Source organism: Bos indicus, chromosome 3, assembly GCF_029378745.1.
Source record: "Bos indicus isolate NIAB-ARS_2022 breed Sahiwal x Tharparkar chromosome 3, NIAB-ARS_B.indTharparkar_mat_pri_1.0, whole genome shotgun sequence".
NCBI lineage: Eukaryota > Metazoa > Chordata > Mammalia > Artiodactyla > Bovidae > Bos > Bos indicus.
This window is the reverse complement of record NC_091762.1, coordinates 77336299-77362088: the sequence shown is the minus strand read 5'-3', so window position 1 is coordinate 77362088 and position 25790 is coordinate 77336299. Positions and strand designations below refer to the sequence as shown.

General features: G+C 40.9%; 1 protein-coding gene across 4 annotated transcripts in view; it reads right to left on the bottom strand.

Annotated features, from left to right (window-relative positions):
• WLS (Wnt ligand secretion mediator) overlaps positions 1–24776 on the bottom strand; it is a 116513-nt gene extending 91737 nt beyond the window's left edge. The window contains exon 1 of one of the 4 annotated variants that reach the window (XM_070786340.1): positions 24422–24776. In XM_070786340.1, the coding sequence (XP_070642441.1) occupies positions 24422–24527 (106 nt within the window). In that variant the 5' untranslated portion in view covers positions 24528–24776. The remainder of the gene's footprint in view (positions 1–24421) is intronic. The other 3 variants (XM_070786341.1, XM_019957286.2, XM_070786342.1) reach the window with 3 other exon arrangements.
• Between the last annotated feature and the right edge of the window lie 1014 nt (positions 24777–25790).

Here is a 25790-nt window from a genome sequence, read left to right as displayed (position 1 = left end):
CAAGATGGGTCAGTTAGGTCAGTCATGTCTTTAAATAGGGGCAACATTAAAAAAAAAAAAAGATAACAGGTGCAAAAACTTCATACAAACCTTTGGCAGGACTTTGAATTAGCACATAACACATGACATTGGGAAGATGGAAAGGACTGACATTTTAGAATGGCAAGTTAGGGGCTGACCATACGAGGTTTGAGCTACAGCTATGCTAGATCATCATTTTATTTCAATATCTTGTTCAAAGTCTGAGCTCTTTACAATCAGAGAGCTGCACATGCCTATTTCCTCCTAATATTGCTGGCTACCCTGTACCCTTCCCTCCACTCCAGAATTTCTCCACCTCAGCACTATTGACATTTTGGGCTTGATAAATTTTGTGGGACTGGCTGTTCTGTGCACTATAGGGTATTTGGCAGGAGCCCTGGCTTCTATTTACTAGTTGCCAGTAGCATCTTCTCTCCTCTCGAATGTAGTGAAAATCAAAAATGTCTCTAGACATTGCCAAATATCTTCTGGGGAGGTGGAGATTGTGGGGGGTGGGGTGGGGGGCAAAATTAATCCTAGTTGAGGACTCCTGTTTTATCCCAACCCCTCAGACTTAGAAGAAAAATTCATACCCTGCTAAGTCAACTTGTGACACTCCCTTTTCAGAGGTTACAACTCAGGGATTCCGGGCCCTCAATAATCCATAACCATCATAGTCGCCTACATGCTGGACTGGCTGCATTATGCATCAGGTTGTCATCTACAAATTAAAAATGATTATAAAAGTTACCAGTCATTGAGTATTTCTTACGTGCCAGGAAGTAGAACAGAGGATTTAACTGGGTTGATTTTCATTCTTATACAGCAGTTAAGTGGTAAATATCATTATCTCCATTTAGAGATGAGTAAAATAAGGCTCTGAAAATGTAAATAATTCAACCAAGGTCACAGCCAATAAACGGTTGAGCTGGAGTTTAAACCTAAATCCATCCAGGCCCAGAGTCTCTATCTTAGGTCACACTGTTTCTCCTAACGAGAAAAACCAATGCAGACATATATGGCAGGTACATTTGGCATAAGTTACATGAGCTAAAATGGGGAGGTCAGTGCATAGATTGTTATAGAACTCAGTGTTCTCTGACCTAAGCTGATCACCAGTAATAGAGATGTGTTTGTTCTAAGGATACTAATAAGTTGATTTTTGATTTATGGATTTTCTGCTGAAAACAGGAAAATGGTGGTTTCCTGTAAGTAGAAACAAGCAGGATCTGGTTGCCATGGTAGCAGAAGTAAACTTAATCTTGACTGAGAATACAGTCACCATATAGAAACAAGTATGGTAAGGAATCTTATCAGAAAAGGGTGTTTTCACCTGGAAAAGAGAAAGTCAAAAGAGAGAAATGATATAGTCATCTTATGGAAAAAACCCAAATGAAGTTTTCGGCCAACCCAATATTTGAACTTTTTGGCCCACTCAATATTTGAAAAGTCACCATCTAACAAAAGGGAAGCAGCACGTGTTCTAGGTTATTCTAAAAGGAAAATCCAGGATTCATGAGTGAAAATTACAATGAATTATAATACAATCTGGTAAGGGAAGCCAGTTTTTCACTGAATTGTAGGAAAGAACATTTAACCATCATAGTGTTTCAACTAGACTGAAAAATTAAACAATTTTAATTGTCTATTGAGCAACTGTCACTGGAATGGAAAAATGCTGGCAGGGAGGTTGTCTCTGTTGGGGAGGTCCCAGTGTGGGTAAGGTTAGACTCAACAAATTCTCAGGCCCCTTATAAAACAACAATCTCTGTTTTTCTAAAGCATTGGGAAATTTCAGATTCCAGTGAAAACAGAGGGTGGGAAAGCTGGAGGTCTCCATTAGGCGAAGAGCACCAGCAGTAGCTCATTGCCATAATAGGAAAGGCAGACTCCAATCTTGCCTGGGAAGGAAATATCATTTAGGTGAAATAGGTTAAGAGAGGAAAGCCTTGTGGGGGACTTTTTTCTGTTCTGAATAGATGAACACGGGATAGTGCAGCAGGGTTTTTTTAACAAAAGGATTGTTTTCCAATCCTAAGATACACTGTAATGCATCTTCCTTGGAATTTTCAGCCACCTCTCACTATTGATTTCAAAAATCCATTCAGTATTTTAAAGAAAACAGAAAAAACATCCAGGTAAGGAAAAGGCTCTGAGAGTCCCTTGGACTGAAATCAAGCCTAAAAGAAATCAACCCTGAATATTCATCGGAAGGACAGATGCTGAAGCCGAAGCTCCAATACTTTAGCCACTTGATGCGAAGAGCCAACTCACTGGAAAAGACCTTGATGCTGGGAAAGACTGAGGGCAGGAGGAGAAGGGACAGATAGCATCACCAACTCAATGGACATGAGTCTGAGCAAACTCTGGGAGACAGTGAAAGACAAGGAAACCTGGCGTGCTGCAGGCCATGGGGTCGCAAAGAGTTGAAAACGACTTAGTGACTGAATGACAACAAAGGAGCAACTAGAAGAATAGTTCATTAGCTTTCTTCTAAATGCTAATACTGCCTTTGGCTTCACTGTCTTTGATAAGCCTCAATGAACAATTCATCACCAGATTCAGGGAACGGATAGGACAGAGCTAACCTCAAACTTTCCACTTGGAAAACCAGCCACACTGTAAATTTGTTGGACCTGTCTTGGAAAATGAAACTGTTACAAAGTCAACTTCTGCTAAGGCACACAACCTCCCTTGTAAAAGGGAAGAGGTGCTAAAATAATAACAGGTTAAAAAAAAATATACTGATTCATCTTACCATATTAAATATGAATAACACTAGGAGAATTCTCCCTATCTCTTCATCTCCAGGACACACAAAGCATTTACATTCTCATTATTTTGCACCCATTAAGTGGGGAGCAAAGATTATTATCCCCCTTTGATTTCTAAGAAAGGGACTACAGAAAGACTAAACAAGTAAGTTGTCCAAGTTGCTCAGTAAATTGAGATGTTTGAAGCTGTCCATTCAGTATTTGCTTAGTATTACAAAGTGACTGAATCCTAACTCACCGAAATTCCTCAAGCTTCTCTCTTCCCCATTTCCAAACATGGGTGAAATTTTCTGCCAAGCACAAAGCTGCGACCAGGTTGATCGTGGACAAGGAGATCCTATCAGGTCAGCACCATGTCTGCAAGAAGCCTGACTTGGTTTTCCAACCAGAATCCACCCACTACTTTATCAAGTGAAGTTGATTCTGCCTGGCCATGTCTGGGAAATTTTTAACTCCTTGATTAGCTATTAACAATTGGTTTCACTCAGACGAGACAGAGGACAAAATAATAGTGGTTTTAAAAAATGCCTCCACCATTCTGATTACAAAGGAGGCATGATTAACGAAGTTCCCTTTGTGTCCAAGCTCCATTCTGAGAGCCAGAGAAAGAGCTTTCCACCCCCCTGTTTTGATTGCTGAGTCTTTTCCTACTTGTCTCATCACCCACACAATCTGTTCATAGCCCAAAGAGACAATCCAGCCAGTCTGTGGAGAGTTCCTAAAACATTTATGTCGTGAAAGCAGACAGGATGAACAGGACCTCATCTCACAAAGGATGACGGGACATTCAGCAAAAGAGTTCACAAAGGGAAATACAGACGGAAGGCTCTAGGCTGAATGGATTTGCCCACAATGACTAACACAATGCCTGTCCTTATGGGTATTTGTAAACCTTCTAGTCAATTTACAGCCACCCCCAGGTTTCGTCCCCCAAACCACTGCTTTTAGAAAGCACAGTTTTTAAAGAAAATATAATTATCGAGTTAAAGAGGTCCAAATCGGTGCTTTCAGGATCATTCAGTCTCTCTAGACCTTTAAACACGAAAACAGCAAATAAGACAAAGATTCTTAGCTCAAAGTTCCAGCTCAACCATGTCAGTGGGACAAGATATGCATATAAAACAGAGCATTGCCTAGCACATAGTAAGTGCTCAATGAATACTACCTAACATTTTTATCAGATCCTGCTGTTTTATTAACGATATTTTTATATACGTCCTGCCTGTGTACTCAGCTAAAGCAGGGCCACCTTATCTTTCTTTGGTGCATTTCAGAAGATAAATTCCCTGCCTTCATACACATCTTCTTATTTACAGATGTAGAGATCTGTGGCAATTACAGACAAGATACTAAACCTAGTCTCACAGCTGGTAAGAAGAAGGTTCCTTGAGATTTCAACTCATTAACTTCATGCTTTCTTTCCATGACAAGATAGATGAACAGATTATCATGATTTATGCCTCTTGATGTATCTAAACAGATTTCTAATCTGTCAAAGACTCTGAGGACTTACTTTAATGCCCTTGACACAAAGAAAAGAAATGAGTGGTAAAGGCCAACATATTTGGCTTTGAGAAAAACATGCCTCTGTTTTTATTTGCCATGGGAAAGCATTACTAGCTCTACTTAGCAAATAATCAAAGGCAAGAGGAAGCATAAGGGATTAAATGATACGTCTAGGGAGGCAAATGGGCCAGATTTCTGATACACTGCTCATAGCTTTTTCTATTAAGTTTATTCTTAATTCAGTACCTTGAATGATATGAATCTTGTTTTTAATTATGCACATCAAATTGTGCTTCCAATGACCACCCATACCACAAAGGCCCAGGTCAAACTCCCTAATTCTTCAAAAAAATTACTTTTATCTGATCTAAAAAATACTTAGAACACTTAGTCTATTTCACTCACTTTGACCTTAACAAATATCTTTATTTTATCGCTCTTGCCTCTCCAAATTTAAGTTGCCTGAAGGCAAGATCCATGTGTGCATTCCTTCTACAGCCCATGACTAACCCAGCTCAGGGACTGTAGTAACATGTACCAGCTCATTGTTTGTTCTGCCTCACAGACTTCTGGATGTCCCAAAGAAACTTCGAGTCATCAAAATACCTACTCAAGTTTCCCAACCATTCCTCTCAAATACTAGTCTACTTGGGTAGTCATTAAAGTTTCTCCTGTGCCTTCAAGAACCTCATTTTAGCTGCTGGGACATCTTCTTGCCATTCATTTCACACACACACAGCCAGCTCAGCAGGAGTACATGTTGCAGTGAGCTTTGCTTCAGAGCCAACAGCCTGGCCAAGTTCCAAGAATTGTCACTAATGATCTTTACCAGCCAGTTGGTGCTCCAACAGTGGTGCAACACACACACACACACACACACACACACACACACACACACACCATTTCAACTACTGCTCTAGTTGGAAGAGCTGTGCCTAACAGAGGTTGGTTCCATGCCTAATTTTTATTTTTTAATTGCTACTGAAGGCCTATTCCACCAGACATGAGCAAACTCTCCAAACACGCTTTCTATGATAGAGTAGTGGTCTCCATTAATCTACCTTTAACTAAAGGCATAGTAAGTGTATTAGTCTGGGGTCTTTTGGTTGCAAAAGAAAGGAAACCCTGCATCAAGCTGCTTTAGCAAAAATTAAATTAATCAATAAATTTGTAAAGAGACGATGAAAAATGTCCAGAGACAGACTGGTCATTAGATAGCAATTGTTTTGAGAAATCAAATTATATCAACAGATCTCATTTCTTTACAGTCACTGAATTCTAGCTTATATTTTGCTAGCTTCATTTTCAGGATTCGTGGGAAGGACTCCAACAGTTCCAGGTTCATGTTATCCGAGTTCAAGTTCAATATTAAACAGAGAGGACATCTCCTCCTGGTAGCTTCCACAACAAGTCTCAGACTTCATTCTGATTAGACTAAATTGAGCCACGTGCCCCTGTGGCTTGGTCACATCCCATCACTGAAGTCAGAGGTGAAGAGTCTCAAACCTCATGGTCTGAGATTGAGAAAGGGGAGGTACCACAAAGGAAGTGCAGAATCTTGCTATCAACGGAATTAGGCTGAACCATTCTCCCTAGTAAGTCTTTCCTCTTTCCCTAATAATCTCTAAGAAGTTGTACTACAAAAATGGTCAGCTTTGAAAATAGCATACTAAAGAAAGGAAACAAACAGACAAGTCACAAAGGAGTACAAATAGCCAATAAGCATATGGAAATAGGTTCACTCTCACTAGTAACCAAAGAAATGTAAATTAATAGAAGCAATATTCTTGGCACATTGGCAAAATTGCTAAAAAAATAAAATAAAAGTAATGCCCAGTACTGGCCAAGATTCAGGGATTGGAACACTCCCACGATTGACTTATGAGGTATACGGGTGTTAATTATTGATTTCAAAGGGCAAGCAGAGATTATTATCAAAATCTTTTAAAATGAGCATGATTTTTTTTTTTTGGCCATGCGGTATGTGGAATCTTAGTTCCCTGACTAGGGATCAAAGTGCAAAGTCTTAACTCCTGTACTCCCAGGCAAATTCCTTTTCTTTGTCTTAATTTTTTGCCATGATTTTTGACCTCAAACAAATTCACAGATGTGAAATTGCTAAAAAAAAAAATAATTAAGGGTATGAATAAAAATTTAACTACAAGGAAGATTTTCCCAGTATTGCTACTATATAGCCCCCAAAGAGGAAATATCATTAATGTCCGACAGTAGATTAGATAATATAATTATGATAATCCATTCTATAGGCTATCATACCAACACCAGAAATGGCCTTTCAATGCATATTTGTTGGCATGACTTGAAGGGAGAAAGGCACTCCAAGGAAGAAGAATTACTACAGTGGGTAACCATACAGCATCATTTACTAGCTAAGATTAGTAAATTAGTTTCACTCTTATCTCAAGGTGCTCCATGGCTCCTTCTGTAAGATTTTCCATAGGGTTCTAAAGACTGAGATTCTGCTCAGGGAAAGGTCAAAACACCTGGACACCTTCAACGGGTACAATCTGTTGTTCCTTCAAAGACACTTTTTACATCTTTGCTTAACAGTTGTTTAAGAGAGCAGCTGGGTGTTACATGGGGAAATTAAAGATGATGAACCACAGATGGCATGAACTTGTCCTAAAAGATAGTTCTGAAAGTAATGTTTGGTTAACATACAGCAACTTCTACAAAAACTAATTCTCTATATTAAAAAAAAAAAAAAAAAGCTATTTTCCCATTCTTTATCCTATCATCATGTAGCAATTACTTTTCAAATCCTCAGAGTAATTCCACGACAAATAGATCTCACCAAATCAATCCCTCTCAAACAAAACCAACACAGCTATTCTCCATTTCAGTTTCCATAACTTAAAAATGTGAATATTCCTGGTAGACTGGCCTGTCTCAGAGTGTTGTTGGTAAGATCAACAACTATGAAACTCCTATGATAACTCCTATGAAAGTATGAAGGATAAAAGCACTGTATAAATACGAGGTATTAGGAGTATGAAGTCATCAGAGGTTTAACATGCACTTAACAAAGCATCTCTGAGTCCCTATCTAGTCATCGGCTCTGCATAGCCTTCACATTCTCTTCCCACAGTCGTTTCTGAAAACCAGACATTGGTCTGCAGTTTCCTTGCAACAAAAGGACAGGGCCCTCTCTACTTTCAAATTGGAATAAAAGTGTGGTGTTCCATGCTGTTGAAACTTAAGATAATTAAGTAATGGAGAGAAATGTCAAAGATAATGCAAAAAGCAGACAGACATGCCTGGTTTAGATTGAAGCCTGAAATGGAAAAAGGCAGCAGCATAAATGAGCAGAGGGTTAAGGGTTTTCATACTATCTCATTCAAGCCACAGAAATTAACAATCCTAAAAGATATAAACTTTTGAGAGTTTGAGAGTAAGAATTCTTTGAGAACTAGCAGCCAGTACTACTCTTAGTAATTTAGTGATATTTTATAGCACTTCAAGTATCTTCCCAAAGGAAAGCAAAAGAAAAGTTGTTTCTTGGTAAGGCTGTGCCTCTATACTATAGACTTAGTGTTTTTTCTACACTCCCTTTATCATTTTTGAAGAATGATAAAAGTTTAAGTAAAATATGGATGGGTCAATAATAAGGATATTGAAGTTCTCAAATGCCCTTCTTTTTAAACCCCACCCCAATTACATCCCTCCCTTGAGGATATTTACAATCCTGTATGACACATGCTCTGTACCTTCTTGGTTCAAGGAAAACACACCTACAGCATTTCAAATTAACTACTGACCCTTACTCTCACACTATAAACAAACCCTTTTCAAAATCTCAATTGCATTGTGTCCACATTGATTAAAGCTTGAAGCCTGGTGACCTCATGTGGTGTTAACTTCTCCCATGCACCAACAGCATTCTGCCTTTCTACTCAATTACCCCCTTTGGTGCCAGAGGATCGCTACCCAATGAACATACACAATGGACTTCTGCTTCATTACACTAACCAACAGCAGGATAGAAATAAGCAGAAGAGGAATAAACAAGCTAATTTATCATGAAGACAGAGCAAGCTTTCACCAGTCGCACCATGGAAAACTTCAGTGGTTAACAGGAATATCAATAGTCTGGAGGTTATGTTTATGATCTTACAGATTGCAGACAGAGCCAAATGGACCCTCAGTGATTAAAGAATTTTGTAGATTAGCAGGTGTGAACACATGCACACAAAAACCATGCCTTAAAACTCTGGAGTCCTACATAAAACATACCAAATAATTATTTGGGGAAGCACAACCCAGGGCTTTGGATAATGTGGACTGACATCCTGGTAATTTGCCCCAAGTGTTCGACCTAACTTGGGGGCCCCTCTTATTCATCTTTGACGAGGTGGTCAGGAGGGACCCAGCCTCTTTGTGAGAGGGGTCTGGATGCCCCCCCTTCATTAGGCATGGCAAGGACACAGCAGCTGATTGAATTAACAACTTTGGAGGGCTTCAGTCCCAGTTCCCAGACATTAGCACCATCATCCAGAACAAATTAAAAGTCTCACAGCAATTAAGCAGATTTTGAAAATGAATTTCCCATGGTTCAATGGTTCAACAAGCAATCTTGAGTTAAGTATTAGAGAGGAGTTTTAGAAGGAGAGGAGGAACTGACTGCTGAATTTCCAAAGAAAGCACATAATTGGTAGAGGCATAAACAATAAACTTCTGAGCCTCTGCTAACTAGGCTTTTACATTTCTTTTATATAAAATTGGAAATAGTCACAGAAGTGTGAAAGAATAAAAAATTAACATGGAACTGTATTAAATGGTGGATTTTAGGAGGATTCTTCTCCTTTTTTCTTTGCCTTTAATTCCTTTAATATCATTGTATTCTTGTTGAAAACAAATAAAATTAGGAGGCAACAAAAATGCATCTTTCTAGTCACTAGAGTTTAATTTCACACAAGCAATCTAAACATGACTCTAGAACCACCTACTTCTCCCTGGACCAGTGTATCCAGGTTCAGAGGAGGTAGAAAACCTTTTATGAACTCTGAGAAACCTCACACTGGGAGCTCATTCTTGGATTAAAAGAATAAGACTAATAATAAAATAACACGCAGCGCAGTCTATGTGCTTACTGTTTGCAAGTTACTATACACACAGTTTTCATTTCACAAATTATTTCATATAATCCTCACAGCAATGTTATAAAACAAGCATTATTACTCCTATTTTACCCAAGAGATAGATGAGGAAACTCTAACTCGGAGTTTAAATAATTTTTCAAGATCACATAGACAACAAGGGGTATGTGCCTTGTTAAGAACTAGGATTTCTATTCAGTCCTTCCAAACCCCTGCTTAACATTTAAAATAGCAATCTCCCATTTCCAGTGTGGCTTTACCTAGCCTTTCGAGCAGTAGATAGGTTCATGGTGCCTGAACACACATACACAAGTGCCATTATTTTAGAGGGGAAGGCCTGAATGATGATGTGTGATGACCCAACCAAGGAGGAATTCCTGTGGCCTCTTCCAAGCCTCCGTTTTCTCTTCATCACTCCCCTACCTCTCTCCCAACTCTTGTGCCAGCCTGTGTGCCCTCCCCAACACTCCCACCTCTCCATGAAAGGTAGGTTTGGCTAAGAGAAGTCCAAGTCCAGCTTTTGTGTGGCTTCTCCCTGGTTTTTGCTTCCTTCTTTTTCAGTTTACATCTCCTTCTCAAATCTCTGTTCCCACATCTCCACCTAGCTCCACTGGAAAGTCAATAGGCCCAGGTTCCTGTTTGCCTGCAGGCACATATTCTGCACAGCGTGTTTCAGTACTGTTCAGGAACCTGAAAGAATGTGTGGATGAATTCATTCCCACCCACCAGACCGACAAGCTGAACACAATGGAATGCAGAGGTGGTTATTCGGATGTCTCGTGCTTTCTTGTCAAGGGCAGTTATAAAAGTTGACATCGTAAACACATTACTGATCTCTAAGAAGAACCATAAATACATCTTCAAAATTTTAGAAAGCAAACTTTGAAAGATGCATTTTCCATCTTTAAAAGTTTTTTTTTTAATTAAGCAAATCATATATTATTTTAAAAAACAGCCCTCATGGAACAGAAGAAACAGATTTACTTCTTAAAGAAATCACAAAATTCTATTATGGTTCACATTCTCACGTGAATATTCAAAATTCATGCACAAGGTGTGCTCCCTTTTTCCAAGCAAACTTTATCATCAAGTATGGATTGTTCAGTTGCTATGTCGCGTCTGACTCTTTGAGACCCCTTGGACTATTGCATGCCTGGCTCCACTGGCCTTCATTATCTTCTGGAGTTTGCTCAAACTCATGTCCATTTTGGTTGGTGATGCTATCTAATCATCTCATCCTCCACTGCCAGATTCCCCTTTTGCCTTCAATCTTTCCCAGCATCAATCAGGGTCTTTTCCAATGAGTCAGCTCTTCATATCAGGTGGCCAAAGTACTAGAACTTTAGCTTCAGCATCAGTCCTTTCAATGAATATTCAAGGTTGATTTCCTTTAGGACTGACTGGTTTCATCTCCTTGCAGTCCAAGGGACTCTCAAGAGTCTTCTCCAATACCACGATTCAAAAGCATCAGTTCTTTGACCAACCAGTATGGATAGCCACATATGATTTTCTGCCTTTATGGCCAAATAAAGACCAAATACATAAATCAGACCTAGTAGTATAATCAGTGTAACAGTAGACATAGGTAATGAAACATTCTCCTAGCAGTCTGGAATTTTGGTTCAAACCTTTTCTCCTTGCAACTTCTCTGGGCCCTAGTTTCTACAACTAGAGAAGAGCCTTAATTCCTACAACTAGCATCAAGGACCCAGCACAGCCAAAAATGGACAAATAAAATTAATATATATATTTTTTTAGTTATAAAAGACTAGCCCAGAGAGAGTGTTACAAATTTTAGGGCTGATCTTGAAGTATTTTGACTGCCTCTGTAACAGGTCCAAAATGCAAGGCGTTTATTTCTTCAAATAGTGTTACTGAGCATCTATACCATTCCACCCTGTGGTAGTCATGGAAAATAAAGGTGCGCAAGATAGATGACATATTGCCATGTAGCTTATAGTCTTATAGGAATTATATTTTAACTTTATTTTTTCTTTATAATTCCTTATGATACACCATCGTAACTCTAGCTAAAATTTCAGAAGTAGTTAATATTTTATAAGGGAAAGATCATTTTTTTCCTTGAAGCTTGACTTTCAAACGTCTTTGTCATTTTCGTTCTATCTAGAAGCAAAAACATTTCCCAATGGACAATGACTTCAATTTTATAATGTAAAACAGATGAACAACTGGGATTTGCTATGCAGCAAGCATGGATGGAATCTCTCTTCCACGCATTGAGTGACAGTCATTTAAAACTCAAGCTACCTGGGTTCATCTATGCTACAAAGAGCCACGAGTACTGGCAAGCATTTTAAAAGGCAAAATTTAAGATTAAAATTAAATCTTAATGAAAACTATCACTAACTGGATCAAAAAGTTAATTGCTCTAGTTCATCAAATGTGTGGATGACACGCTTCTTGAACTGTTGGCTTGCATGGATTATGCTAAATGGGAAAGTGATCAAGCAGGGTTGCTGGGGTTCTAATTTTATGTAATCCACTAAGAGGCAGAAATAAGCTGCCATGAGCCTAACTAGATGTGGGATGACTAAAAAAAAAAACTTTAAAAAGTTAATTTTGTCAACTTCTAATTCAGGGAAATGGCTAATGTATATTGATAAATCGAGCACATACGTGCAGGTAACTTATCTCATTTAAACTCACAACCACCTATGAAGGAGACATTTTTAGATGAGAAAGTTGAGGTTCATAACATGAATATGGTTTGTCCAAGTTGGATAATGAACCAGACCACACACACTGATCAATCCTAAAACCGCATGCCATTAGTTAGAAAATCTGATTATTTGAATGCAAGGATCAGTAAGTCTATCATTGAACAGAAACATATGGAAAACTTTGAGCTAACACCATGCTGTTTTTTAGTGCAACAATTTCCTAGGAATCTTATAAGCACCCCGAGTCATTGGAGACAACTTTCAAATTTCTGCACCAGTGCTGCCTGGCAGGGGGAGTTACTCTAACATGAGATGCATAGAGAGTCAGTGGCTTCCCTGGACAGACTTGGTATCAATAACCAACCACATCCTGACCTGGAAATGTGATCTTCTCAAATATATACTAGTGCTGATTTTGTTTAAATACCAAGCCTAGTGCTCATCTTTCTCCCAAACTATATTTTCTGTCTTTTTTAACAGGTATGTGGGGTAGAGAAGAAGGGACATGAAAGAATTTCCTGATATTTATAAAAGAAAAAAGAAAATGCTAATTGAACGGTGACTTTAGAATACTTTTCGTTTAAAAATCTTGGGTGTTTACAAATTATCCTGTTTCTTTCTCTTTCATCACCTATTATCCAGAAACAGCATGTTCTCATAGAGCAGAACTCTGTTCCGTTTGGGCATGTTCAAAGACCAATGCCAGCCAAGGGTTTAACACGGGCTGGCTCATGAGCATGCAAATGCTGTACAGTTAGGAGGAAGGGTGCCTGAAAGGATGCCCAAGGCTCTGGAGTTGCCGGACACAGTCAAGTCCCTCCCCACCCTACCCACCTCCACCTCACAGTTTTGCAGAAGCTGATCTCTTTTAGAAGTACAGGTGTGTTCTTTTAAGTGACAGCAAGGCCCCTGGTGCAATCTTTCCAAAGCTTCAGTTAAAATCTTATCTACAACTTCCCATAGCCCAGGCACGCAGGAGCTAAAGTCAGCCCATTTCCCACAAGCCAGGACTAGCTCAACAGACCAGAGAAAAGAAAGGAATGTGGGGATGTGTCTTTTCTCCACTTGAGGCATTCCATTCTCAGGCGAATTACAACCTAAATGAGAGCAGATAAAATACATAAGAACCTGGAGTAAAAGGAACAGAAAAAAAAAAGACCTGATCTGCCTGGACAGAGGGCTGGGTTTCACAAATATGGAACTCAACTTTTTGGTTGTGATCACCTGAAGACCAGCATGCTAAACACAGACTTAAAAAAAAAAAAAAAAAAAATTTCATTATAGTTAAATCAGAGGATGCAAAAAACAGTGTTTTGTGACTCTGCTTAATATCAACAAAAATAAAAGAATTTACCCTGTAATACTTGTACTTCTGAAATCACAAAAATATGCTTGTCAGTCACAATTGCCTAAGGCTTTCAACATTTTAAGCCCTATTTTGGCAATTTGAATTTTCAATTTGCAATTACCTTCAGAGTGAAGAAATGGCAGAAACAAAGCATGAGCAATTTTGTTGTTTCTTTGGTATGTAAAACAGATCCAAAAAATATAGGGCATGTCACTTCCCCTAAACTCACTACAATTTCAGAATTATGCCTGCCACAAACACCCCCTGAAAGCACAAAAGTTAGTCACAAAATTTTAGACAAGAAGCTTCAGACTGATGAAGTCTTAAAACATGAGAATGGCACTTTGGTTGGATTGGTAAGGACCATAGTACACTTTTTTTTTAATTTACAGTTTCTTAGGCAAGACAAAGGGGATATACTACACTCTCAGAAAGCAAGAAATTTAGCTTGTTTTTAAGTATGTAGTATTCTTTAAAATCCACATAGAACAGCTTAACATTCCATACAATCCTATTGCTTCATAAGAAATTAGCTAAGAATATTAAGTACACAAAAGCAAGCAGGAGAGAACAGTAAAGTTATTACAATTTTATTTTCAAGGAACAGAAAAGTCAACAGAGCTTTAAGAACCACAAACTGGAATTTTCTGCCCAATACTCGAAGTTCTCAGATAGAAATCTGACGATTTTCATCCTGCAACTCGGGAGGAGATACATGTTTGGAGTGCTGACCGTCATTAGAATCTGAGTCTAAACCAAGACTCTAATTGTGTAAACTGAGCCTCTTCCCTTTCTTGGAACTCTGGTCCCTCCTCAAAGGAAGTGGGACAAGATGATCTCCAAGGCCCTTTCAACTTTGCAATTTAATAGCAGAAAGTCCCACAGCTCCCATTGAGCCCAAATAATACCAAAGTGGACAGATATTGTGGATCCAAAAAGCTGCACCCATGGCAAGCGTTAAGATCACACAGATTGAGAGTGGAATCAATTAACATCCGCCAGCCTATAACGTAATGAAGCCACTGCAGTTGGGGTGGGAGAGGGTTCTAGTGTGAAATGATTTGCCTATATCCAGACATCCCACAACCTTGGGAATGCTCCCTTTCTCTTCCTGTGTCCTCCTATTACCTACCACCTGCCTACATCTCTTTGCTGCCAGTGAGTTTCTATGGCAAATCGTCCCAGCTACTGTAGACTTAGAAAATGGCATAACCAAGCTCTATTAAAATTGTGTATAAAGCAAAAGTAATAGACCTGGAGCAAAATGTGCATGTTTTAGGATAACAACTTAGACTCCTATTCTTTTTCACTAGTTATCTGCAACAATATTATTATAAATCTACCATCTTGGGAAGGCGCCTTATGAGACATAACAATTATAATGGGAATCCATGTTAGAAAGTAGTTGAACTCTGTATGCACTTTCAAACCCAAAATGAGTAATGCTTTGGGTTATTTCACTTCCCTCTGTCTAAATTGATCCATGAATCTGGAGGTGTTTGACAATGTGGTGGTGACTCAAGAAAGAAAAAGAATAGAAAATAAACGACCTCAAGGCTACATTTTTCCAAATCTAAGAGCAGAGAGGTACAGAGAAAGAAAAGTAGGAGAGACGGATACAGGGTTAAGCAGATGTTTTCAGCAAAAAGTCCTCTGAGAATTACATCTCTGGTAGCCCTGGCTCCATGAGAACCCAGAGGGTGCCTTGTCCTCGGGATCGTGGCTTCCTCATTACAATCATCCATGAAATAGGAGGCTCTGCCCCACATCACAGTTGAGGGCTGTCGTCAAGAAGCTTCTGTAACTTATTTGAGATCATGGAGACCACAGATGGTCTGCTGAGTTACAGTCAAGTTCATCTCACCGACATGATGCTGCCCTGACACCAGGCTCTCTCTCTGGGAGGAGCTTAGCCCAAAACTAAAAGCAGCAGTTAATTGGCCCCCAGCCAGCTCTCATGAGCTTAACCTTATTAATCTGGGGCTGGAGGGACAGGGAGCAGGGAGGGGGGATGGACTGCATTATTTAAGGATTGGTTACCTTCTTCCTAAAGAAAAATCATAATGCCTTGCCAAAACAAATGTAATAACTTGGCCTCTTCTTTCAATCACTTCTGCTTTCTTGGAAATGTGTACTTGTGGATAAAGCCTCTGAGTTAATCCAGGGAATTAACTGGAAGATTAAGAAGGCCCTATAATTCCTGTGGGTCAGTGAAAAAAAAAAACACCCTTTACCAAGGAATATTAAAAGAATAGAGTAGGAAGAAAAAAGAGGGAGCAGAAATTGCACTTGGAGGTCCAGGATTTAAACAGGCTTTGAAGACAGAAACACTAGCTCAATTTGGGAAAAGTGTGTGGCATCAGAAGTAGATTCTGGAAATCCAGGCATCAGCTATGACCCAAAGAGTGTTCTCATGTATTTGTGGTTGTTGTCTAGTCACTAAGTGGGGTCTGACTCTTTTGTGACCTCCTGGACTGTAGCCCACCAGGCTCCTCTGTTCATGGGATTTTCCAGGCAAGAATTCTGGTATGGGTTAGCATTTCCTACTCTGGGGGATCTACCCAACTCAGGGATTGAACCCATGTCTCCTGCTTGGCAGGTAGATTCTTTACCACAAAGCCACCTGGGAAGCCCTCTCATATGTTTACAGAGGCCTTGATTTTTCTTTCCTGAGTCCATATCCTACCCCTATCTCTTTTCTCCACATCCACATTCACCTCTCTTGTATTCAACAGCGATATTCAGGACCTACGGCGCATGCTAAGTCTAGCTGGCCTTCAGGTCAGGAACTTCAACGAGCTTTTGATCCCAACTCTCAGTCACTGTTGGCTATGTGCAATAATTTCTTTTGGCCGGGGGAGCTGGGATGTAATTATCTCAGGCTCAGCCTTCCCCAGCATGGCTTGCAAGCGCTGGTCAACATTTACAATAGCTGTTGAAAAAGGTTAATGTGTTTTTGTTGTCGTTGTTCAGTCACTACGTTGTGTTCTACTCTTTGCGACCCCATGGACTGCAGCACACCAGGCTCCTCTGTCCTCTACCATCTCCCTGAGTTTGCTCAAACTCACGCCCATTGAGTTGGTGATGCCATCCGACCACCTCATCTTCTGTTGCTCCCTTCTTCTCCTGCCCTCAAGCTTTCCCAGGATAATATATTTTAGGAATTGGAATTATTTGTACAGAAAGTAATCAGGTCAGTGAATGGTACCCAGGCAGTAATGGGAGCATGTGGTCTGGGAAAGGGGTAAAATCAGAAAAAGCCAGTCTGAACTTTCACCTTCTATTGAATTTGTGTAGAATGTTTCATCACACTTGATTCTTTGTTTCCAGTAGAAACTGAAGGAACAATAGGAGGAGAGTGACATTAGACTTGAGAGATGGCTTGATTGAGTTCAGGATCATGGACTTGAATGCCAGGCCTCTTACTATCTCTATTAAACCCAAAAAGATCCTGATGTGATTAAGTGAGAACCTCTCATTCATCTGAACTCTGGAGAAAGTACCTGCTGCTCTAGGTTGTTATGTTGACTAAATAAATCAACACATCATGTAAAATGTTTTCTATAGTCACCCAGTAAATCTTCAAAAAGACAACAAATCGTAATTGGCCAAATCCTTCACTACTGGTCAGATGACACTAATTCTGCTTTTGCTCCTCTACAAAATGTACTTGTATGTGGAACATGGTAGGGGAGGAAGGGATGGAGGGGAGGGAGAGCTAGTGTTAAAGGGCTAAAGAACCTTAGGGTTTTGTGTATTCTAAAACAACAGTCCCCAATGTTTTTGGCACCAGGGACCAGTTTTCATGTTAGACAATTTTTTAGCAGAGCCAGGTGGGAGGGGATGGTTTTGGGGTGACTCAAGCACATTAAACTTACCATGCACTTTATTTCTATTATTATTACATCCGCTCCAACTAAGATCATCAGGCATTAGATCCCAGAAGTTGGGGACCCCTGTTCTAAAACATATCAGCTGTTCTTTTTCTATTTATCAATCCTTTTAGATTAGCCCTGTAAGGAAAAGGGAAAAATGCAAAACATCTCACTATCAAGTCTGAGAACTTCAGTGCCTCAAGATCCTCCTCTCGATTCCCATCCCTGTCTGGACACTCTTTCTGGGAACCATCCACATATGGCACACCTGTCTGTTCTACTGCACCATCATTAATACCACCTCCGAGAAAACACAAGACCAATGAAACAGACATGATCATTTCATGTCTCGATGCTCTCTGTCTCCCATCATCTCTTAGAGTCTCTATCAAAACTGAGAGCAGTAAATCTTTCAATAGAGAAAATCTATCAGCATTTTTTCCAAAGAACAAAATGTACCTATTCAAGGTATCAGCATGCAAGTCTCTGGTTTGAAACGCCCTCATTATTAGGCATGGGTGAATATATAAACAAAAATCATCCTTTGGGGAAACTGAATTTTCAACTTCCAGTATGAAGCTCTTCTTTCAACTGCTCTGCTATCACTGCCAAACCACACCTTCTAAAATCTCTACAACCTCAGTTGACTTATTCTCTCCTCTTCCTTTGAAAAAGCCTGCTGCTAAGTCACTTCAGTCGTGTCTGACCCTGTGCGACCCCATAGACGGCAGCCCACCAGGCTCCCCCATCCCTGGGATTCTCCAGGCAAGAACACTGGAGTGGGTTGCCATTTCCTTCTCCAATGCATGAAAGTGAAAAGTGAAAGTGAAGTCGCTCAGTCGTGTCCAACCCTCAGCGACGCCATGGACTGCAGCCTCCAGGCTCCTCCGTCCATGGGATTTTCCAGGCAAGAGTACTGGAGTGGGTTGCCATTAAAAGTGGCAACTTTTCTTTAACTGTTTAAGTATGTTAAAGCCACTAACTATAGAAAATAAAATAGAGTAATTTTCCTTAAGGTAGTAGAACTCAAACACCTTGTGACTAATGAACTTGGCTGCTCAGCCATCTAGATGATTCACAGAATTACAGAGACTGGTTAGAACCTGAAGAAATTGGATGGACTGGCATATGTAGACTTCCCAGAAGTTGTCCTCCTTTAGTTTGGCAAGGCTCTGCTTTATTAAGTACAGCTATAAGTACATTTCACTTATCATCAGATTTTTTTTTTTTTTTCCTTTAACATGTTACCCAATGGTTAAAAATGGGAAATTATTTGCATTTGCAGTCTTATTCATCATGCCTACATTCAAATCATTTCTATTCAGCCCTGGAAGTCAAGGCTTTGGCAGGTGGGAGCAGGAGCACCTAACGGTTGATTATTCTGGATTGACTGGAATCCAATCCCAGCTTTGACCCTGACTAGCTATTAATACAGAGAAGGCAATGGCACCCCACTCCAGTACTCTTGCCTGGAAAATCCCATGGACAGAGGAGCCTGATAGGCTTAGGGGTCCCAAAGAGTCGGACACACTGAGTGACTTCACTTTCACTTTTCACTTTCCTGCATTGGAGAAGGAAATGGCAACCCACTCCAGTGTTCTTGCCTGGAGAATCCCAGGGACGGGGGAGCCTGGTGGGCTGCCGTCTATGGGGTCGCACAGAGTCGGACAGGACTGAAGCGACTTAGCAGCAGCAGCAGCTATTACTAGGCAGCCTTGACCAATTTTACTAGAGCTTTCTGTATCTCAGTTTACTTATGTGTAAAATGAGTACAACAGCATCAATGTGGCAAGCTTTGTGTGGATCAAATTAAATAAGGCCTGGTTCACAGTGCACTTTTAAAACACATTAAATTAGCTATATAGTTAATATATTTATTTCAAGAAGAAATATTAATATAGCTATTTGATTTCATAATTAACAAGGCTTCTCATTTCACATACTCTCAAATTCTCCATAAATGAGTGAGAACTATCATCATATTAGAAACCTCATTGTAGGAAATCTTTAGCTAGTGAATCTGGATTAAGAGGGACTCCTTTCTACCTCTGGCTCCCCTCTGTTACTCAGGCTTCAAATCCGGTCTTTTCTAAGCACCAGTCAGCACTGTAGTCCTATCCTAGGTACACATTAGAATCTAACCAATATTTTGCACACTAGGCAGGAACCATTCATGAACTCTCAGCGAAGGACTTTCATACAATTTCAAGTTCTAAATCTCCATAGAAACATCTTTATGAGGAAGATAAAGTTAGAATCTTTCCTTGGTCTACATGGATTAAAAAAAAAAAAATCTTTTTAAAGGCCACGTTATTGCAAAATGTCAACCAGCTAGGAAAGACTTTGAGTCTAGGTCTGGGTTCCAGGCAGGGAACTTGAAAATCTTACAAAGCCACACTATTATCTCAAGGAAATGTTTCTTACTCTGAAAAAGAAAAAGGGAAAGTTCCAATCGAAGGCTAGACAGGCTGTACTAAATGATTAGATGAAAGCATGATTAGAGATTGTTAGCACTAGCATTGATTTTGTTGCAATAACCAAGGAGACAGCTTAGTTTTTTTAAAGTTAAATAATGTAATTTCAATCTAGAAAAGATTTTCCATTCTTTACAAAAGAATTTCGGAAGTTGCACAGTACTTCTACCAACCATATTAGATACTCTGGTAGTTAAAAAAAAAAAAAAAGAGAGAGAGACATAGCTTAGTCAAATATGAAGTGTTACAAAATAAAAAGCAGAATCAAATACAGAAAAATGTGGAGTAACATCAACCAAAAGTCAGTTCATTAGTTCTTTTCTCAACAGATACCCAAACACTCAGGACTGCCAAGTATTACATTATTAATATATGCTAAAATAAATACCACAACAAGCTTAAAACCTAATACACTGAGAAACAAACCCTTATACACTTTGTATAACTGTAATTTTATTTAATTTCTTAAAATCCTGCCACTTTTCAATAAATGACAGTAGCAGAAACAAAAACTATTTGTATGAATGGACCATAAGCAAAACCATTCACAGTACCTATTCAAACTATAATAGCAGAAAAACATGGGAGAAAACTGATAATAAATATGTGTATATATGTACATACATCATACATACATACACACATAATATTCTCAGCAATAAAAAACAATGAAAGATTGTTCACATACTAAACCTCTGAAAGAAAGTAATCTTTCCTAAAGAAATAATAATGGTCAGTTTGTTGATATTTATTTGGGTTTAAGTTTGGAATATTCCCATTTATGGGTACACTTAAAACAATGCAATAATTTTCTATTCATCCAATCCTGATCTTTTATACTCTTACCAGTCTCTAGAACAGGTGGGAATGCTGACCTGCTTTTCCAACCATTATATCCCCCAGACATGACTAATTTGAAGCTGAGCAAATTGCACATAATAGACCAGGGAATCAAGTTCACGATTTTTAGTCGGCTGCACTCTTATTTCAGGGAACATGGTCTCCTTCCCCTCCCCCCTTCCACCACCCTGCAGCTGCTTCTCCAGGAACAAAATTCACCAAACGTGAAATCAAAGGAAAATTATTTTTTAAATTTTCTGCAGGCTTATTTTTAAGAAGGCTAAAGATTAAGCTATATCTTTAAAAATATTTTCTTTTCCTTCAGGGGTTCTTAGATTTTTAAATGAATTCTAAATACAAAATAAATTATCCACTTAGGAAACCTTCTCAATACTTAAGAAAATAATCAAATGCATGATTTTATAAAGGCTCAAAGTTTGTACAAAAGCATGGCATGGCATAATTCAGTGAATTCTTAAGTATCTCAAATTCTACCATATAACACATTGCTTTCCTGAGCCTTCTTGCAAAATCCCATTAAAGGTTTAGACCCTGGCACAAAACAAACAAACAAGTACAAAAACAAACAAACCAAAATAAAAAACCTCAGTTCTAAGACAGTTGTTGGAGTAGGGGAAGATCCCTCTTATTTCCTTTTTACCTAGTGTTTAAATTTTCCCCCATCAATTCTAGAAAGCTATAACCAAACACCGGTCTGAATGTCATATAAAATTCTCAAAGGCACTGAGAAATTCATAAAATTTCATAACTGAAAGGAATCTTAAACTCATCAACCTACCAATGAGAAGACTGAAGCCTGTCAGTTAACTGAAAAGGTGCCTCCTCACCAACTTAGGTGCATGGTTTGTCAATATTTTTTGGAGGGGGGTGGTTGTTTTTGTTTTGTGAATATGTATGTGGTGTACTTACACCCTTACAATAAGGAGCTTTGCCATTCAGCTCCTCCCCTTTCTAGGCAGTCATGTTTCCTTTCATCTAGGACAACAGTCATCAAAAAGGAACATTATACCAAAATACCAAGGCCAATTCAAAGTGAAAATTTCACTTTCTCACTTGGCCTCTGCAAATGAATTAGAAAGACACTGCATAAGCAAGACACCTGACTTCCTACCATCAATAGGGTTGAGCAGTGAAAGAGCTCTCCTTTTACTGGGGAGGGTGGAAGCAAAGGTTTCTGGACTTAGACTTTCCACTGTTCCTTTAGCTACTGATTCCACTCGTCGCTTTCTTGAAATTCCATCCTTTGCTTAGTTTCCTGCCTTCCAGTTTGCTGGGGAAACATATCACTTACCTTTTGTTGATATTTATTTGCCATATTTGGGTCTTCGAGCATACTTAAGTTCTTAGATTTAACAGCCCCCCGCCCCCCCAAAAAATCATCACTAAGTGGTTGAGATAAAGGCTAAGCCACTATTCAAAGTGTTTACAATGAAATGGATCTGATCTTTTCAGCCTTCAGGCCAGAACTAGGGACATAGTCTTAGCAACTGAGGAAGGAGGAAAGGTTAAGAGGTAAACTTACACAACTTTCCCCAAGAAGTGTTATACAGAGATAGATAGTTGTCTTGTTCAAGGAAAGCTGGGACTAAAGCAGTTCATTTATTGAGGGGAAATCTAGACCTATCACTAACTTTTTGAGATTGTCACCAGGTGCGGTCATTAACCAAGTTCTATTGGAAAAACAACCCTTGGCACAGCTTACTCCAAACAAACTTCTCTTTGAACATACAACCTTTCTGAACCTATGGTAACTCCAGCAGCCACTCGCGACTGCCCTTGGACCTTCTCCTCCATATTAAGATTCCAGAAATGATGCCAGTTCCAGAAGGACTCTAAGAAACCTACAACAGTGGATAATGGGCTAGATCAGCTTTAGAAAAGGAAAAAGAAACACACACCAACAAATACCAGGGTACTATGTGTAATGGTTCGCTGCTTGTGCAAAAACCTCAAAGAGGATGAAGGTCAGACAGGGATAATAGGCCAATTTAATTCTGAAAGCACAAGGTGCAAGAAATTTTAATTATGGTCTGCCACTGAAATCACACAAGATCCAATGGCATCTAACTGCAACTGCTCATCAAGGGAGACAAGAGGTATAATTGTAACCGCTGCATAATCACTGTGAGGGCACAGGGAAGGCTGCCTTCAGCTCCCAGTAGAGAATGTATTAAGTGCCTTGAAAAATCCAATACAGGGAAACATGGAGATTGCACTTAGCTAAACAGGAGCTCAGGGGATTGGGGCGGGGTCGGGGGGGGGGGGCGGGTAGGATTTCAAGAATAAAAAAATTAAGCTGTTTGACCCAAACTGAGGATATGAGCTTGGAAAACTCGGAACCTCTTTCTGCTTTGTGGATACATACACAGAGAAAGGCATGTTCTCCTCTAGAAATTTCTCTCCTTGATAAAGCTTCACCCACTCTCCTTTGTTTAAACTGTTAGCTTGAATGTTACAGTGATTTACAGACCCAGACTCCCCTTTCATTTGTTCCCATCCAACCCAAGCCTGGAGACAAAACGCCACGCACACGACTCGGGGTGCCCAAGCCTGGGCAGTTCTCACAACCATGACGACACCCGCACCACGCGAGCTCTGGAAAAGAGGCGCGCGCAGAAAGCCCCTCCGTGGACTCTCCACTCCGCAAAGTTTTACAAATCTGCGAAATAAGGAAGCCAAGCCTTGCATCCGCACCCGCGGCGAAGTTGGCGCTGAAGTTTGCGCCGGGACGTCGTGCATCTCGAGGGGGAGGGGAAAGTGACTGTGCGGAGGGGCGGGAGGATGGAGATGAGACGGAGACACGGAGAGAAGAAGGGAGTTTTCTGAGTGGAAGGTCCATGAAACCATCTTCTTCACCCGGAAGCCTGTTTAGCTCGAGAGGTTCGGGCGATACACGGCAGGGGAGGTCTCCCAGGGGGAAGCTGTCACCTGCGGGGGGCTGTGGCGGGGGCCGCCCTCCGAGGCGCCAGGGCAAGACCTGGGGCTCCAGATTCACAGGCTCTTGGGGCTCTAAGAAATGGGGGATGGGAGATTCCCCAGAGGCCAAAAGCAACACCTTTTTGATACGCGTTTTCCCCTGACCTCTCCAACTTCCCGCGGCGCTGGCCGAGGACTTTCTTCCACCGAACCTCACCCCATCCAAGCTCCCAGCCCAGGCTCGGACTTTGCCAACGGCCACGGCTGAGGGTGGCTTGGGGATACGGCGAGGAACCAGAGGGCACGAAGGTCAGGACCCAAAATGCAAACTCTCAACCCCCAGCTGAGACAACCAAAAGCGTTTACACATGCAGAGATCACAGCCCAGTAACAGGGCTCGGGGTTGCGCCGGGCGCAGTTCTCCGACTCTTCAGTTGTTCCTAATAAAGTCGATTACGTTGCCCTCCCGGAGCTGATTGGGAGGGAACCGAGAGGAAAAGGGGGGAACGCGGGAAAAAGCCGGGGGCAGCAGCAATCAAGTTTGTAACCCAGCGCTTCCTCGCGCGATCCGTCGCCATGCTTAAGATTCCCACCCCCGCCACCCCCCTCTTTCCTTTCAAGTGGATACTGAAACTAGGCCAAAACTTTTTCCCCTCCTTTTCTCTTAGCCACTAGACTGGATTGTGCCCCACGGAGCCCCATGGAGCTCTGCTTTCTTAAGCACAATAGCCGGACTAATTAGATCATAGAAGCAAGGCAGTGATACTGTAACAAGTAGCCCGAGAGGCAAAGAGGGAAGGGGCCCGAAAAGAGAGAAAGGGGGAAAAGTTTGCAGCTCTCACACTTACCAATCAAGCCTCCCACCAGAAAGGCGATGATTTGGAACACAAGCAGAATCCCACCAACAATGCACAGCTTCTTGGTGCTCATGTTTTCTATAATTGCCCCAGCCATTTTTGCGCCCCCCTTTTTCTTTCCTCCTTGAAATAAATGTTTTAAGGTGTGCTTTTTGCTCCCTCCCCTCTCACGCTCCCTTCTCCCTCGCCTCCTTTCCAGGCGCTGCAAAACTTCAGGGGTACGGGAGCGCGGCGAGGATGGGACCGGGACGAAAGGCGCCCGCACGGATTCCCCCGGCTCAGCCGGCTCGGGCTCCCCCAATGCCCGGAGCTGTGATTGTGGCCGCTCCGCCGCCTGTGGACGCTTAAAGGAGCAGGGAAGCGATCACATGACGCCGCCTCCCTCCCTTTCTTCCTCCCTCCCTCTCGCGCTTCCTCCCTCCCTCCCTCCCTCCCTCTCTTCCTCTCCCCCTTGCCCGCCTGTGCGGGGCTCCGAGCTCCGGCGGGTGCCGGTGTCCCGGTCCCGGGTCTGGCAGGCAGCCTGTCCCGCCAGGAACTGGTATCGTTGAAGGGGTTGATGTTGTTGTTTAGTGGGTTCCCCCTACTCCGCTTCCCACACGTTTCCTCTTTTGGTGCGAGATTTAAATCACCCGTGGGCAGCTTTGCAGACCTTTAACTTACGCGTTGACTTTAGGAAATGGTCCCCGCCCCCAACTGCTAGAACTCTCTTTAGGAAAGAGGAGAATTTTTTAAAGGGACCTAATAGATGCTTAAGTCAAAGCACGGAGATGAGGAATAAAGTCTCAGCTGGGCTTCCTTCTGCCAGATCCCAGCCTCGTTATTGGGCAAATACCCAGCAAAATATCCCGCTGCACCCCTTGAAGAACTCTGCGCTCCAGCCAAATCAGGCCACTGTTCATAACCACATTATCCCCCCAACTCCATAGGTTTCCAGAGCCTTAACTCTGGCTCTTGCCCTAAAAGAATATAGTTTACCCCATCGGAGTTTTTTAAGCCTCATTTAAAAACCAACTCATCTGAAAAATCTTGTTTATTTTCTAAACCACCTCCTTTTGATATCTTCAGGCAGTAAGCCCTTACAATTCTGTGTTTACGTTCTTACCTCCTATTGCAAGGACTTGTGTGTACACGTTTGTCTCCACCATTGAGCTGTAAATTCCTGGGGATAGGGACCGAGTGCTATTCATCTTTGTACCCCCCGTGGTGCTTAACAAAATTCTAACTCTAGTAGGTCCTCGGTAAACTTTTGTGGAATGAATAAATAAGTGAATATGAAAGCAAACCCACAGTGTGCATTTCAAAAGCCTGGGACCTTATTTGACTTAGTGGGAACACATATTAAGTTACAATGTTTGTCTTT